Source organism: Coloeus monedula, assembly GCF_965178545.1.
Source record: "Coloeus monedula genome assembly, chromosome: 6".
Classification (NCBI taxonomy): domain Eukaryota; kingdom Metazoa; phylum Chordata; class Aves; order Passeriformes; family Corvidae; genus Coloeus; species Coloeus monedula.
The window spans coordinates 1324100-1337928 of NC_138786.1; the positions used below are offsets into that span (position 1 = coordinate 1324100).

The 13829-nt window shown below is 67.9% G+C and overlaps 2 protein-coding genes across 3 annotated transcripts; both read right to left on the reverse strand.

The window, feature by feature from the left end:
* Positions 1-223: 223 nt before the first annotated feature.
* ANKRD13D (ankyrin repeat domain 13D) lies at positions 224-5445 on the reverse strand (the record flags this gene model as incomplete). Its single annotated transcript, XM_082283317.1, has 15 exons — positions 224-464; positions 865-944; positions 1022-1188; positions 1371-1517; positions 1600-1757; positions 2136-2266; positions 2344-2405; positions 2615-2696; positions 2770-2836; positions 2945-3134; positions 3714-3857; positions 3941-3986; positions 4178-4302; positions 4382-4517; positions 5356-5445. The coding sequence occupies 15 exons, from the start codon at positions 5443-5445 to the stop codon at positions 224-226; spliced, it is 1866 nt and encodes a 621-aa protein (XP_082139443.1).
* Positions 5446-6546: 1101 nt separating this feature from the next.
* Positions 6547-13821, reverse strand: GRK2 (G protein-coupled receptor kinase 2). 2 transcript variants are annotated; one of them, XM_082284292.1, is made up of 21 exons: positions 13453-13821; positions 12635-12711; positions 11962-12035; positions 11636-11737; positions 11352-11426; positions 10850-10911; positions 10593-10644; positions 10365-10456; positions 10050-10149; positions 9892-9970; positions 9675-9805; positions 9287-9381; positions 9102-9209; positions 8951-9017; positions 8657-8757; positions 8500-8566; positions 8318-8413; positions 8079-8241; positions 7862-7998; positions 7664-7774; positions 6547-7418 (listed from the first exon to the last, which is right to left on the reverse strand). In XM_082284292.1, exons 1-21 carry the CDS (start codon positions 13563-13565, stop codon positions 7257-7259), a joined length of 2064 nt encoding a protein of 687 aa, XP_082140418.1. In that variant the 5' UTR covers positions 13566-13821; the 3' UTR covers positions 6547-7256. The 2 variants fall into 2 exon arrangements, with proteins under 2 accessions (XP_082140418.1, XP_082140417.1); XM_082284291.1 differs by having other exon boundaries at positions 7664-7777.
* Between the last annotated feature and the right edge of the window lie 8 nt (positions 13822-13829).

The window sequence follows — 13829 nt, forward strand, 5'->3', positions numbered from 1 at the left end:
CCATCACGGCGGGGCCACACCGGCACCGGCTGCTGCCCAGGCGCTGGGGCGTCCCGGTGTGGGACAGTGCCCACACTGGGGTGTCCCCTGGGCGGGGTGTCCCTATCCCTGCAAGGGGTGTCCCCACGTGGGACATCCGTGTCCCTGCGTGGGGTGACCCCACATGGGACACCCTCGTCCCTGCGTGGGACGTCCCTGTCCCGGCGTGGAGCGCCCCGGGGCGCTACTTCTCGGTGAGGGAGAGGCGCAGGATGCGCTGGAGCTCCTCGTCCTCCTCACGCCGCCGCCGCTCCCGCTCCTCCTGCTCCCGCTCCGACAGCGCCATGGCCAAGCGCAGCTGCTCCGCAAAGCTGCCGTACCCGGGGGGGCCCGGGGGGCTCCCGCCGCCCGCTCCTGGGGGACTCCCGGCGGCCGGGGGCTCGGCGCTGGGCCCGGCCTGCAGCAGCATGCTCTCCTGCAGGGCCCTGGCGAGGGGACAGCAGCAGGGCCACACCCTTGTCACAGGAGTCACACCCCCTCTGGCACACCTGTGCCCCACCCCAGGTGGCCACACCTCCGTCACAGCCCCATATTGGACTGGAGAGCCACGCCCTGTCCCACATGCCCCGCCCAGATGCTAGCCACACCCACACCCGCGGTTAGCCACGCCCATTATGACCACACCCTTTGGGCAGCAAGAAGCCCCTCCCGTGGCCCCACCCTGACACCTTTAACCCCTGCCCCTCTGACCCCCACGGACCCTGTACCTGCGCCACCCTGACACCTTTAACTCCTGCCCCTCCCAGTCTGGCCCTGCCCAGGTGAGGTGGGTGGGGCACCCCGGGCCACGCCCCCACAGATGGGGTTCCATGGATGGAACCTCACCTTTCCAGCTGCAGGTCCTCGTCGTAGGGCGGCGGCTCCGCGCCAGGGCGGGTGTTGGTCAGCGCCTCCCAGATGGTCACCTGTGGGGCGCGGCCACACATGAGGGACGTGCCCGGGCGCGTGTGGGGCGCGTCCAGGTGAGGGGGTGCGGCCGCACCTGGTCGGTCTCGGTGCCGGCATCCAGCAGGCTCTGCTGGATGGCGAACTGCAGCAGGTCGTCGTCCTCATCCCGCAGGGGCTCGCTGCGTCCCGCACCCAGCACCGTGTACCCCGCCGGCACCTCGAACACGCCCGCCTCCACCTCGCACGGGAACGGCCACGCTGCTGCGCACGGGGAGCCGTCAGCACCCTCGGGTGTCCCCACGGCACCCCACATCCATGGCACACTGCGCCCACAGCACCCCATGGCATGCTACAACACCCCACATCACCCCACTGCATGCCCACCCCACTCCGTATCCACGGAATCCCGGCACTCCCTGGCACCAGGACCCTGCCAGCCTCACCTCTGGGCCCGGAGGGCTGGGTGCCGGGGGGGTGGGCGCCGGGGGGCTCCTGGGGGGCACAGATCCGCACGGAGCCCAGGGGCTGGTCACACCCGCACAGGTTGCTGAAGGTGATGCGGGCGTTGAGCACATGGAACAGGGGGATCTCTGCGAGTACAGCGGTCAATTAAGGCCCCAGTGAAGCCCTGCCCCTCATTAATCCCGCCCCAAAGGAAGCTTTCCCTCTCACCGATCTTGACGGGGAAGCCGGGGGGCAGCTTGAGGGTGATGAAGTCGCGCAGTTTGGCGAAGTGGGCGTTGGAGATGGCCATGAGGTCGATGATGGGTGTCACCTGCTCCGCCAGCGACAGCGGGTGCTGCTCGCACAGCCACAACGTCGCCTTGAACCTGCCCGGGCACCGCCGTGGGCACGGGGACCCAGTGGGGCCACGGGCCACCAGCACCGCCCCAGGGCCCTGGCCACACCCCCGGGGTATGGACACCCAGTGGCACGGCCCCGAGGACCCTGTCACCACCCCATGGGTGCTGATGCCCAGTGCCACTGTCCTGGGAGTCCATCATCACCTCACTGCCACTTCCTGGGACCCGGCACCACCCCCATGTCACAGCCCCTGGGACGCCATCACCACCCCCAGGTCTCCTGTCACCTGGTGTTCTGTCCCTTGGGATCCCATCTCCACCCCCTGTAAGTCCTGACACCCAGTGCCACATCCCCAGGACCTTGTCACCATCCCATAGGTCCTGACCCCGGGGTGGTGGTCTCACCTCTGCACCTTGCTGGACATCTCGATGGGGCGCCCGATGTTGCGGGTCTCCAGGTCGAAGTGGGGGTCGAAGTACTCCTCGGGGGTGATGGCCGTGGGGTTGGTGGGGCTGGCAGCCTGCAGGACAGGTGCCTGTGGGGACACCGGCACCACTCAGCCCCCCCTGGAGACCCCCAGTTCCCCAGGGACCCCCTGGGATGGCCACTCACCCCGTTGTGGGTGCCGTGCTGCTGCGCGATGCCCAGGAAGGAGTGGAAGGGTGTCTTGGAGCCTGCAGGGGAGAGGGAGGTGCAGGGGTGAGCTGTGGGCAGTGGGGGGGACCCCCGGGGCTGGCACGGGCCACACCCCTCATGGGTGACACCCCGCACGCCTGTCACACGTCACAGGCACAGTGTCCCACGCCTGACACGTGTGCCACCCAGGAAGGGTGGCGTGCCCCCGCCGTGTACAGGCCCCCTGACTGGCTGACGGGGCTGTCACCTTTGCTGCGTGACTTGTCCTGGTCAGAGAGATGCTCCGTCCTGGTCTTGGTCACCAGCTCGACATTGCTGGCACTGTACACCTGGTGTGGGGACAACATCAGCCCTGCCCCACTCCAGGCTGTCCCCAGCATCCCCCCCTGCCTCCGTGCTCACCTTGGCCTCGTAGCCGCTGACCACCTCCATCTTCTCCGAGCGCCAGCCCCAGATCCCAGACTTGTTCCTGGGGGAGCGGGAAGGCCTCAGGTCACCCTCTTGCACCAGCGTTTCCTTCCCCTCCGCCCGCACTTCCCCCTTGCGCTGAGCGCTGCTCTTCCCAGCCCCCTCCCACCTCTCGAAGGCGATATTCCGGGTGTCCAGGTGCGTGGAGACGATGGGCGAGGTGAGCCGGCCGGCCACGTGCTCCTCGGTGGGCTGCATGGCCGCCAGCAGCAGCTCGGGCTCGTGCAGGGCCAGCGCCAGCGTCTCCGTGTACACCACCTGCTTGTCGTGGTCCACCTCCATCACCACGGCCCCCTCGTCTGCGTGGGGACACGGGTGGGGTCAGCGCCCAGGCCCCCATGACACCCCCCGGCCTGGAGGTGGTTTGGAGGAATTGGGTATACGAGGGGGACCCCTCAGGAAGGAAGAATTGGGGTCCCCATGGAGTGGCTATAGAAGATCTGGGGGAATTGAGGGTCCATCGAGGTACATGTAGGGGCTCAGGTGATCCCCTCAGTACGGAGGAATTGGGGTGTCCATGGAGTCACTACAGAGGATCTGGGGAACAAGGGGTCCCTGGTACGTGTAAGGACTGAGGTGTCCCCCTCAGGACGGGGGAACTGAAATCCCAGGGGGGGCCCTCTGGGATATCTGGGAGGTCCTTATGAGAGTATTTATAGTGCAGGGGGCCTGGGGGATCCCCAGGGGAGTCCCTGTAAGGGATATGGGGTCTTTACAGGGGCGCACTTAGAGTGCAGGGGGTCTGCGGCTCCACACAGTGACCAGAAGGCCCCCAGGGAATCCAGACAGCTCTTTACGGTGGTGTACCTATGGTGCAGGGAGTCTGGGGTGACTGAAGGGTCCTGGGGGGCCGCGGGCTGGGGGGGGTTTGAGCTGACCTTCCCCCTTGAAGATGTAGCTGCGGCGGCCGCGCTGCCACGTCATGTGCTCGAAGCCCAGCAGGGTGGTGTCCACCCGCAGGCTCTCGCCGCGCTTCCACACGCGGTACACGTCACTGGGACACACCTTGGACACCAGGGGCACTGCGGGCACAGGGACCCCTCAGCCCCGCGGCTGGGGGAGACCCTGGCGACCCCCTTCCCCCGCCCAGCCCGGCCACACTCACCCCAGCTGGTGAACTCCCACTTCATCTCCACGTAGAAGTCGGATGCCTGGAAGGGATGAGGAGCATGGTGGGGGATGTGTGGGGTGGCTGGGGGCTCCCTGCTGGGGTCACTGGGGAGGGGGGGAGCCTTGAGCAAAGGGATGGGGATCCCTACTGGGGTCCTGGCAGAGTGGGGCGATGTGAGGAGTGTCCCTGGGGAGGTCTGGGGATGCAGGGTGCAGTTCTGAGGGGCCGTACCCGTCGCAGCTTGCTGAGCAGCTCAGGGATGCCGGCGAGGCGCCGCGTCGCGCGCTGGTAGTCGCGGTACTGGAGCACCAGTTGCACCATCTCGGGGTCCCCCGTGCTCACCGCCTCCTGCAGCACTGGGGACACGGGGCGCCGTCAGCCAGGGTCACCCGCACCCCTGGATGGTGTCCCCAAGTCCCCGTGGTGGCCCCGTACCCGTCCATCCGTTGGCGTTCTCCCGGCCCACGTTGGCGTTGTGCCGCAGCAGCACCCGCACCGACTCCAGGTGGCCCAGGGACACGGCCAGCTCCAGGGGCGTCCGGCCACGCGGGTCCGTCAGCTCCACGTCGTGCTGGAAAGGTGGCGGGGTCACTGTCCCCTCCCCGTGCCACCCCAGTGCCCCCCCTGCACCCCCCGTGCTCCCAAGGCCTGGTGCTCCCAGCCCCCTCTTCTCCCAGTGCTGCTAACCCGATCCCAGAGCTCCCAGTTGCTTCCAGGCCTTTGGTGCTACAGCCCCGTATTATCCCAGTGTCACCAGTCCTTCCAGCGCCACCAGTTCTTCCAGTGCTCCCAGTCCCCTGAGTCCCAGTCCCCTGAGTCCCAGTCTCCCCTGGTACTCCCAGTCCCCACAGTGCTCCTGGTCTTCCTCCCGTGTTCCCAGTTCCCCCAGGTGCTCCCCGTGGTGTCCTCCCCACCCAGTGCAGCCAGCTCCCCACACTCCCAGTCTTCCCAGCCTCCCTCCAGTTCCCCCAGTGCCCTGTGTCCCCAGCTCCCCCAGTGCTCCCAGTTCTCCCAGTCCCCTGTTCCCCCAGTCTCTCCTAGTGCTTCCAGTCCCTCTGCAATGCTCCCAGTCTTCTCCCAGTGCTCCCAGTGCCTGTGTCCCCAGCCTTCCCTAGCGCTCTCAGTCTCCCTCCAGTGCTCCCAGTCCCTCAAGGCTCCCCAGTCCCCGCAGTGCTCCCGGTCCTTCCAGCCCTCCCAGCATCCCCCCCCACCCCCCCGCGCAGAGCGCTCCCGGTTTCCTCCAGTGCTCCCAGTCCCCCCCAGCATTCCCAGCGCTCCCAGTCCCCCCACCCCCGTGCTGCGAGCCCCGCCGTTCTCCTCCCCATCCCCTCCCGTTCCCGGTGCCGGTGCGTGGGGGGGTGCCCGCTGCCCGGCGCCGCTCCCGGTGCCGCTCCCGGCGCCGTTCCCACCGTCCCCGCGCGCAGGGCGCTGTCCAGCGCCTGGTGCCGGTTGTGCCAGACGAGCCGGTGCAGCGGGAAGGTGTCGGCGGGCCGGGCCATCCCGGCACCATGTCCCCGGGGCCGCCGGGGCGGACGGACCGGGCCGCAGCGCGGGGCCTGCCCGCAATGGCTGCGCGGGGGCGGCGGCGGCGCAGCGCGGCGGCGCGGGGCGGGGCCGCACCGGGCACCGGGAACAGGCAACGGCACCGGGAGCGGCGGATGGCAGCGGGAACAGGGAACGGCATCGCCGCCGGGAGCGGCGCATGGCAGCGGGAACGGGAAAAGGGAACGGGCGTCGGCACCGGGCACGGGCACCGGCAAAGGGAACGAGAACGGGGCACCAGGGAGGGGAACAGGCGCCGGACACGGGAATAGCATCGGCACCGGGAACGGGAGTGGGAGCAGGCACTGGGAACGGCACCGGGCACCGGGCACCGTGGTTTTGGGCACCGCCACTGCAGCAGAACTGGGAATGGGACTGGAACCGGCACCGGACACAGTCCAGGGCTGCCCCCTCTCCCCCCGTCCCGCTCGGGTTGATCCCAGGGACCCGTTAGCCCCCAGCTGACCCCCGCTACCGGGGGCTGCCGGTGCCCGGGGCTCCCTGACCCGTTCTGTGTCATGACTTCAGGGGGTACCTGCTGCTCGGAACCATCGTGCACCCAGTCACGGGTTTATGCCATCCCATGCCATCCCATCCCATGCCATCCCATCCCATCCCGTCCCGTCCCGTCCCGTCCCTTCCCGTCCCGTCCCGTCCCATCCCCTCCCGGCCCTGCCGCTCCCCAGGAATGCAGGAGCACCGGCCCGGCTGCGCCGCGCCCCAACGCGCTGCCCGCAGGCTGGGTGTGGGCAGGAGAGGTGGCACCTGCACTGTCTGGTGACAAGGGACAGCCAAGATCATCCCTGGGGACAGCGCAGCAACCGGGGACACGACCCCCGGCACCCCCCGCTGGCCCGGCACCCCCATTCTGTGGGACTTGGGGATGCTCTGGGATGTCCCAGAGTGCTGGTGTGTCCACAGGGGGACATAGAGGAAGCTCCCACACGACAGGAGGTGTCTAGGACTCTGTGCCACCCTCGGCGGGCATGGAGACATCTCCCCCCCACACCCCCCCCCGCAAGTGAGGTGGAGCCGGATGATGTTTTTGTATCCTTTTATTATAAAAACTCTTTTTTTCTTTTGCATTCTCACATCTCTGCTCATGAAAACCTCACTCACCCAACTGCCCCGGCCCTGCCCGGTGCCCCCCCAGCCCCGGGAGCAGAGCGACCAGAGACCAATATTTACAGATGCTGCCAGGGACTGGCGGGGCATGGGGCACCCCTGTGCCCACCCCCTGGCTGATTTAGGGGGGGTCCCACCTCCTCCTTCCTCCTCGGGAGGGAGGGCAGGGGGTGCCCTGGGGAAGGGCAGGAGGGGCAGCGGCAGAGCCGGGGGCGCAGGGGACCCATGGCACAGTATTTACAGGGGGTCCCCCCGGGCACACACTCACTCACACAGAGCCACACACACACACACGAGGAGTTGTCACCCACGGGACGGGCACAGCCGCGCGGGGAGGAGGGGACGCGCCGGCTGGGGGGGTCCCACCGGCCCCCTTTGGCACACGCGGCACTGGGAAGCGGGCGGGAGGGACGGGGGCTGCCTTCATCTGAGCCGGAGAGTTCCTGGAGGACCGGGGGGCACACCGGGGAGAGGGTGCCGGGCGTCACCGCAGCCACGCCCCCGGGTGACACCGGCACCGGGTGTGTCCCCCCCCCCCGCATCCTCCCCCTTCTGGGCACACGGAGAGCGGGGGGGACACGCGGGAACCCAACCCAATAAATTAGAGGCGGGGTGGGAAGGGGGAAGGGGGCTCGGGGAGGGGTCAGAGCCCGTTGGGGGAGCGCTGGATGAACGGCACTTTGCTGAGCTCCACCACGGGCGAGCGGGGTTTGTTCTGCATGCGGGGCACCCGCTGCAGCAGCTGCTGCGCCTGGCGCTGCGCGTCCCGCAGCTCCTTCCGCCACTGCACCAGCTCGGGGTCGCTCTGCGGGGCAGGGAACCGCGTCAGGAAGGGAGACAGGGCAGGGGACGGGGCGGGCAGGGATTGCCGGGGTTCCAGGGCTGTGGGGTTGCCCCACGTTTTCAGTATCGATGCCCTGGCATGGCTTGAAGGACTAAACGTGCAGGGCCAGTGACCAGCAAGAGGCGGCTAGTAGGCAGCAGAGGGGATGGCTAGCAGGCAGCAGGAGGTGGCCAGCAGCCAGGGGGTGGGGGGAGGAGGACACTCACATCGCACTGCAGCACGAACTGCTTGCCCCCGCGGATGCGGAGCAGGATGCACTTGCGCTCCTTCACCTGCGTCTCCTCCACCGAGTCGATCTCCTCCATGGTGAGCAGGGACTGCTGGGGGGACAGGCTCAGCCCGACCCCCAGGGTCCCCCCAGGGGTCCCTCACCCCTCATCCCACCGGTGCCGTGCCCTCCTTACCGGCGACTCGCCCTCCCCACGCCACTCCAGGCGGTTGGGGAAGAGGTAGAAGTAGCGGCGCTGCCACTGAGTCAGGAAGGGGTTGCCCAGCTTGGCCATGTAGCCGTGCATGATGCAGTCCTTGCCCATGGCGTACTCTGGAATCACAGGGAAGCGGGATCAGCACCCGGCACGTGGCCGGGGGTGCTTCAGGCTGGGGGTCCCAGGTGCCACTCACCCTCCTCGTGCCCCAGCTGCTTGTTCTTGGCCTTCTTGCGAGCCTCCAGCTTGTCGGTGTCGGCGTTGACGGTGTCGAAGACCGTCTCGGTGACCTCCTGCTGCCAGCGCTCCGAGATGGTGAGCGGGAAGTTGCGGTACAGCTCCTGGTCACTCTCCAGCAGCTGGGCAGGGCGGGATGCAGGGGTGAGGGGCTGCAGGACACCCCACGCCCCCACGCTCGGCCCCTGTGCCCGCTACCTTGATGCCCTTGGTGTCCTCCTCGTCGAAGGAGCCGATGTCGAAGGCGTCGGCCGCGTTCACCTCGCCGCGGGGCGGGACGAGGGGTGGCGGGTACTGCGGGCAGCAAGGGGGGTCACAGGGGTGACCGCCCACATCTGTGTCCCTGTCCCTGTCCCCAGCCACGGGCACACACCCCTCACCTTCTGCAGGAACACCATCTGCCAGTCCAGGCCCTTGAAGAAGGGCTCTTCCTTCACCTCCTGCGCTCTGGGGAGGGAGGAGGGCGGGTGACCACGACTGCAGGGGGGCTGTGCCACACGCTCGGCCTGGTCCCCTGGGGGCCTTGGGGACACTCACCCTCGCCCCATGCAGCCCAGGCGCCGGTTGACGTCCCGCTGCAGCAGCCCCTCGAGCAGGGAGCGCAGCTCCGGGGAGAAGGAGTCCGGCAGCTCCACGGCCTGCAGGAGATTCCGTGAGCACGCCAGTGAGCGGGGACAGGGACACACACTGACACACAGAGGGGCACAAACATGTGCTCCAGGACGGGAACAGCTGTCCCTGAGCCCCTGTGTGCCCCTCAGGCCAGTGGGTGCCATGGCAGAACAGGGGTGCCCATGCCTTGCCCACGGCCCCCTCAGTGCCCCCACCCACCATGGTGAGGGTCATCCGGTCGATCTCGTGCTTGTCCTTCGTCTTGTGCTGCCGGAACGGGCTGTGCCTGCAGCATGGAGGGAGACAGGGCTCAGCACTGCCCAGCTGTGCCCAGCTGTGTCCAGCTGTGGCCAGCTGAGCCCACACTCACCCCCGGAGCAGCTTGAAGAGCATGCAGCCCAGCGAGAACCAGTCGGCGCTGCTGTCGTAGGCCACCCCCTTCTGCAGCACCTCCGGCGCCATGTACCCGTGGGTGCCCCTGGGGAGGGGGCACAGGGGGGTCAGGGGCCACCCCGGGTGGGGGGGCAGGGCGGGCAGGGGTGTGGGCACACTCACACGCTGGCGTGGGGCTTCTTCTTGGAGAAGTCGCAGGCCAGGCCCAGGTCGGAGATGCGGACGTGGCCGAACTCGTCCAGGAGGATGTTTGCCGGCTGCAGACACACCGTGTGACACCCTGAGCCCCAGAGCGGCCCATGGGAAGGGGGGTGGCGAGCCTGGGGGGGCTCTGTGGGATTTGGGGGTGTCTGAGTGCCCCCCGAAGTGTCAGGGTGCCCACGGATTTTGCTGTCAGGGTGCCTGTGGGACCTGAGGGTGCCCTCTGGGCTTGGGGAGTGCCCACAGCGTTCGGAGGGCTCCTGCAGCGTCTGTGACACCTGTGGGTGCCCACAGGGTCCCAGAGGGGTTTCTGAAGGCTCGGGGATGTCCTGTGGGTGGGGACGGTCACCTTGAGGTCGCGGTACACCACGAAGCGGCTGTGCATGTGCTCCAGGCCCAGGATGATCTCGGCCGCGTAGAACCTCATCTCCGCCTCCGAGAAGACGCCGTGCTGGGACAGGTGATAGTGCAGGTCCCCCCCTGTGGGAACAGGGATCGGCTGTCACCCGGGGCAGCTGTGGGAAGGGTGCTCTGAGCCACGGGGGCCCTCAGGGCCAGGGTCTCACCATTCATGAGGTCGAGGATGAAGCTGAGCTTGTCGGGTGTGTGGAAGGCGTAGGACATGCACACGATGAATGGGCAGTCCTGGCGGGAGACACGGGGTCACCCTCCCTGTCCCCATGCCCTGTCCCCTGTCCCCTGCCCAGCACCCGTGTCCCCTCACCCCGGTGCTGACGAGGGACAACATGATGCGCTCGTTGAGGGCCAGCGTCTCGCCCTGCTTCATCTTGATGCGTTTCTTGTCCAAGCACTTCATGGCGTACCTGGGGGAGGGACATGGAGTCCCTGCAGCCACCATGTCCCCACAGCAGGGCCAGCACCCAGCTCCCGCCCACATCCCTGCCAGCCCTGGGTGCTCGCAGCCAGGACAATATTCCCACAACACCCTGACACAGCAAAGCCACTGTGGACGCCCCTGGGACCTCCCAGCACCCCCAGATCCCGGGAGGGTCTCTCCATGTGGGAGGAATCCCGTTACATTTTGCCCGTGTCCGCTTTCCGGCAGCCATAGACCTCCCCGAAGCCGCCGCGGCCGATGATTCGGTGAACACTGAAGTCGTTCATGGTGAGCTGGAGGGGTGAGGAGGAGACTGGGGTGAGCCTGGACAGAACCCCCCTGCCCCAGTTTTCCCAGGTGAGGGACACGGAGGCTCCCTGGAAGCACATCCCCCTCCCTGGGAGGTGAGGGGCAGGGATTCCTGCTCACATGGATGTTCAGCTCCACGTTCTTCCACTGGCAGAACCGTGTGAACTTGTCACTGCAAGGAAAAACAGAGGGCAAGAGTGGAGATCCCAGAGCAACACCATCCTCTAAGAGTCCCTGGATTTGTCTGGACACTCGGGAAAGGAAGAGACCCCTCAGTGCCCAGTGTGGGGCCCCCTGGTGGCTCTCCGGGAAGGGAGACCCTGGTCCCCAGTGCGAGGGGACACCCCGATCCGCACGGGAATTTCCTCCCAACTCACCTCTCAATGAATTTCTGGAAGATGCCCCCACGCAGGTTCTGGCAGATCTCCTCAATGTAGGGCTGGGGAGAACACGGGGCTCAGCGCTGGCTCCCAGGGCCACCCAGGCCACCCCTATCCCATCACTACGTGGGGTTTCCTCCACCCCTGGGATTTCACATCCCCCCACTGCCACTTCCAGGCTCTCGGGGATGCTTCTGCCACCTCAGTCTCTGGGGGCCCCAACACCACCAGCCCTGGGGAGCCCTAGGGTGACATCCAGGGTGCCAATCACCTCCCTCTGAGGACCCCCTGCTACCTCCAGCCCTCAGTCTTCCACCACCCCACGGCAACCACAAGCAATCCCCCTCACTCCCAACACCCCAGGGACCCGCTCACCATTCCTTGGGGTCCCCATTCCTCCTGGGACACGCCCCTCCCATCACCCCCAGCCCCCTCTAAGGATTAACTCTCCGAGTGCCACAGGTGGCAGGGACCCTTCCCTGTCCCAGGTGATGCCCACCTGGAAGAGGTCTGGGGGCACCTGCTTCTTGCTCAGGCGGCTCTGGACGTGCTCCGTGGCGCTCTTGGAGAAGGGCTGTGAGGGGGACAGCACCGTGTCACCTCGGGCAGAAGGGACAGCGGCCAGGCTGGGCTGCATGAGGCAGGAATCCACAGAGGAACCGCCATCCACAGGGCTGGGATGTGGCTCCCAGGACGGAGCCTATGGGGGGTTTGGAGCTCCCTCTGAGGACGCTGTGGGCACACTGGGGACATCCCTCCCGCCCCCCAGGGCCTGGCACTCACGTGGGAGCAGGCCAGCAGCTCCTTCATGATGTAATGGTCGAAGATGTGGCGGCTCCGGGCAGCTCGCTCCTCCTCCGAGTCCAGCTTCTCGTACTTCTTGATCTGCACAGGGCACAGCTCCAGTGGCACCAGGGCACACAGGATGCTGGGAATCGTGGCCCCTCTGGGTGCCACGTCCCATGGGAGAGCTTATCCCATCCCCTGGGAGAGCATCTCCTGGCTCCCTGGGCACTGTGTCCGTGGTGCCCATGGGCCCTGGAGGTACCAACCCCACCCCAGCCCTCCTGGTGAACACGGGGGGCTGTCGCTGGGGTGCCCCGCCTCACCTCCTCATAAAATTCCATCAGGGGCTTGGCCTCCTCGGCCTGGTTGAAGGCAAAATCCCGGAAGAGCAGGTAGCCTGCAGGGACAGAGCCACGGCGTGAGAGGTGACAGCCCCCCAGCCTAGACCAAGGGACACAGGGACATTCCCTGGGCCTGCCTAGCCCTGCTGCCACCCCACTGCCAGGCTCGGCGAAGGGGAAGTGCCAAGCAGGGACCGGTGAGGACTTGGCAGGGTGACAGGGTGACAAGGACACGGCTGGCACATGGAGCAGCGCCCTGGGACAGCACGGGGCACTGAGGGGGTGCTGTGGGGCACAGTGGAGCAGGGGCACGGGCGGGCACACGGAGCAGGGCGGACGTGCCCGGAAACCGCCGGAGCCGGCAGGAGGAAGTGAGAGGCGCTTCCTGCCCCGGACGGTTTGCGCTGGCGTGGGGGGAAGTGACAGGGCGGGGGACACAGGGTGGGGAATGTGGCGCAGCCCCCCGGCACCCCTGTCCAGCCTGGCCCCACAACCCTCCTGCCATTCCCACGGCCACTCTCGCTCTCATGGTGGCCACCAGTGCAGCCCCCCAGCCCAGCCATGCCTGCCCCTGTGCTTGTGGGCGCTGGCCACGGTGCCCCCCATGTCCACCACAGCCCCCGTGTCCCCCACAGCCCCCCTGTTCCCAGCTCACCAATCTTCTGTGTGAAGATCTTGTCAAATGTCACCTCTCCCCGGTCCTCCAGGTACTTCTGCATGACGCTGCGGATGCTGGGGACACACCGGAGGGGCTCAGCCGTGCCCCTGACGGACCCCTGCTCCCCACCCGTCCTCTCCTGCTCCTCCCATGTCCCCAAGCCCTGGTGGCATGCATGTCCTACCATCCCGTGTGTCCCCACCCAAGTGTGGCACGTTGCTGGGTGCCAGGACCACAGTGTGTCCCGTGCACTGGGGGCCAAGGGAGGGTGGGGACGAGTGCCCCCCCTAAAAAAGCTTCCCAGGTGCCTGGCAGTGAAGGCGCAGGAGGGCACCGGGGTCTGGCGGGGGGAGTGGGGACCGTGACCCTCTGCACACCTGGGTACAGGTGTGTGTGTGTGTGTGTGTGTGAGGTGTGTCTCCACACGGGTGTGACACTGCGGGGACAGAGGGGCCACACAGCTGGGTGGGACTGTGTCTGTGTGTCCGGCAGGATGCGTGTGTGTCCGTGTCCATGTGTCCGTGTTTGTGTATCCCTGTGTCAGGCAGGAAATGCGTATGTGTGCGTCCATGTCCGTGTGTCTGTCTGTGCAACAGGCGTGACGCGTGTGTGTCCATATCCGTGTGTGTCCATGTCCCTGTGTCCATGTCCGTGTGTCCGGGCAGGTGTGACCGGCACACACGTGTGCAGGAGGCGTCCGTGACCCGCGGGCGGGTGCGAGCGGTGCCGGGAGGGGGTGCCCGGGGGACCGGCGGTGGCGGTGCCGGGGGCGGACAGACGGACGGACAAGCGGAGGGGCAGCGGCGGGGCCTCACCTGGGCTCGGGCAGGACGATCCTCTTGCTGGCGCGGGCGGCGGGCGCGGCGCGGCTCTTCTCCATGGCCATCAGGTAACTCACGTCCGCCAGCACCGCCTCCAGGTCCGCCATCGTGCCGCGCCGCCGGCCCCGCCGCCGCCGCCGCACCGGCCCCGGCCCGACCCGACCCGCCGGCCCCGGAACCGGAACCGCGCCCGGAAGCGGAACGGGGCCGGAGAGGAGCCGGGCGGAGGAGCGGGGAGCGGCCGGGAGGGGCTCGGCGGCCCCGGGACGCGGGCGGCGGCAGCGCCCGGCAGCGCCCGGAGCGGCGGGAGCGGAGCGCGGAACGGGGCGCGGCCGCACCGGGACGCGGGGCGGGGACAGCGGGGCCGGGCG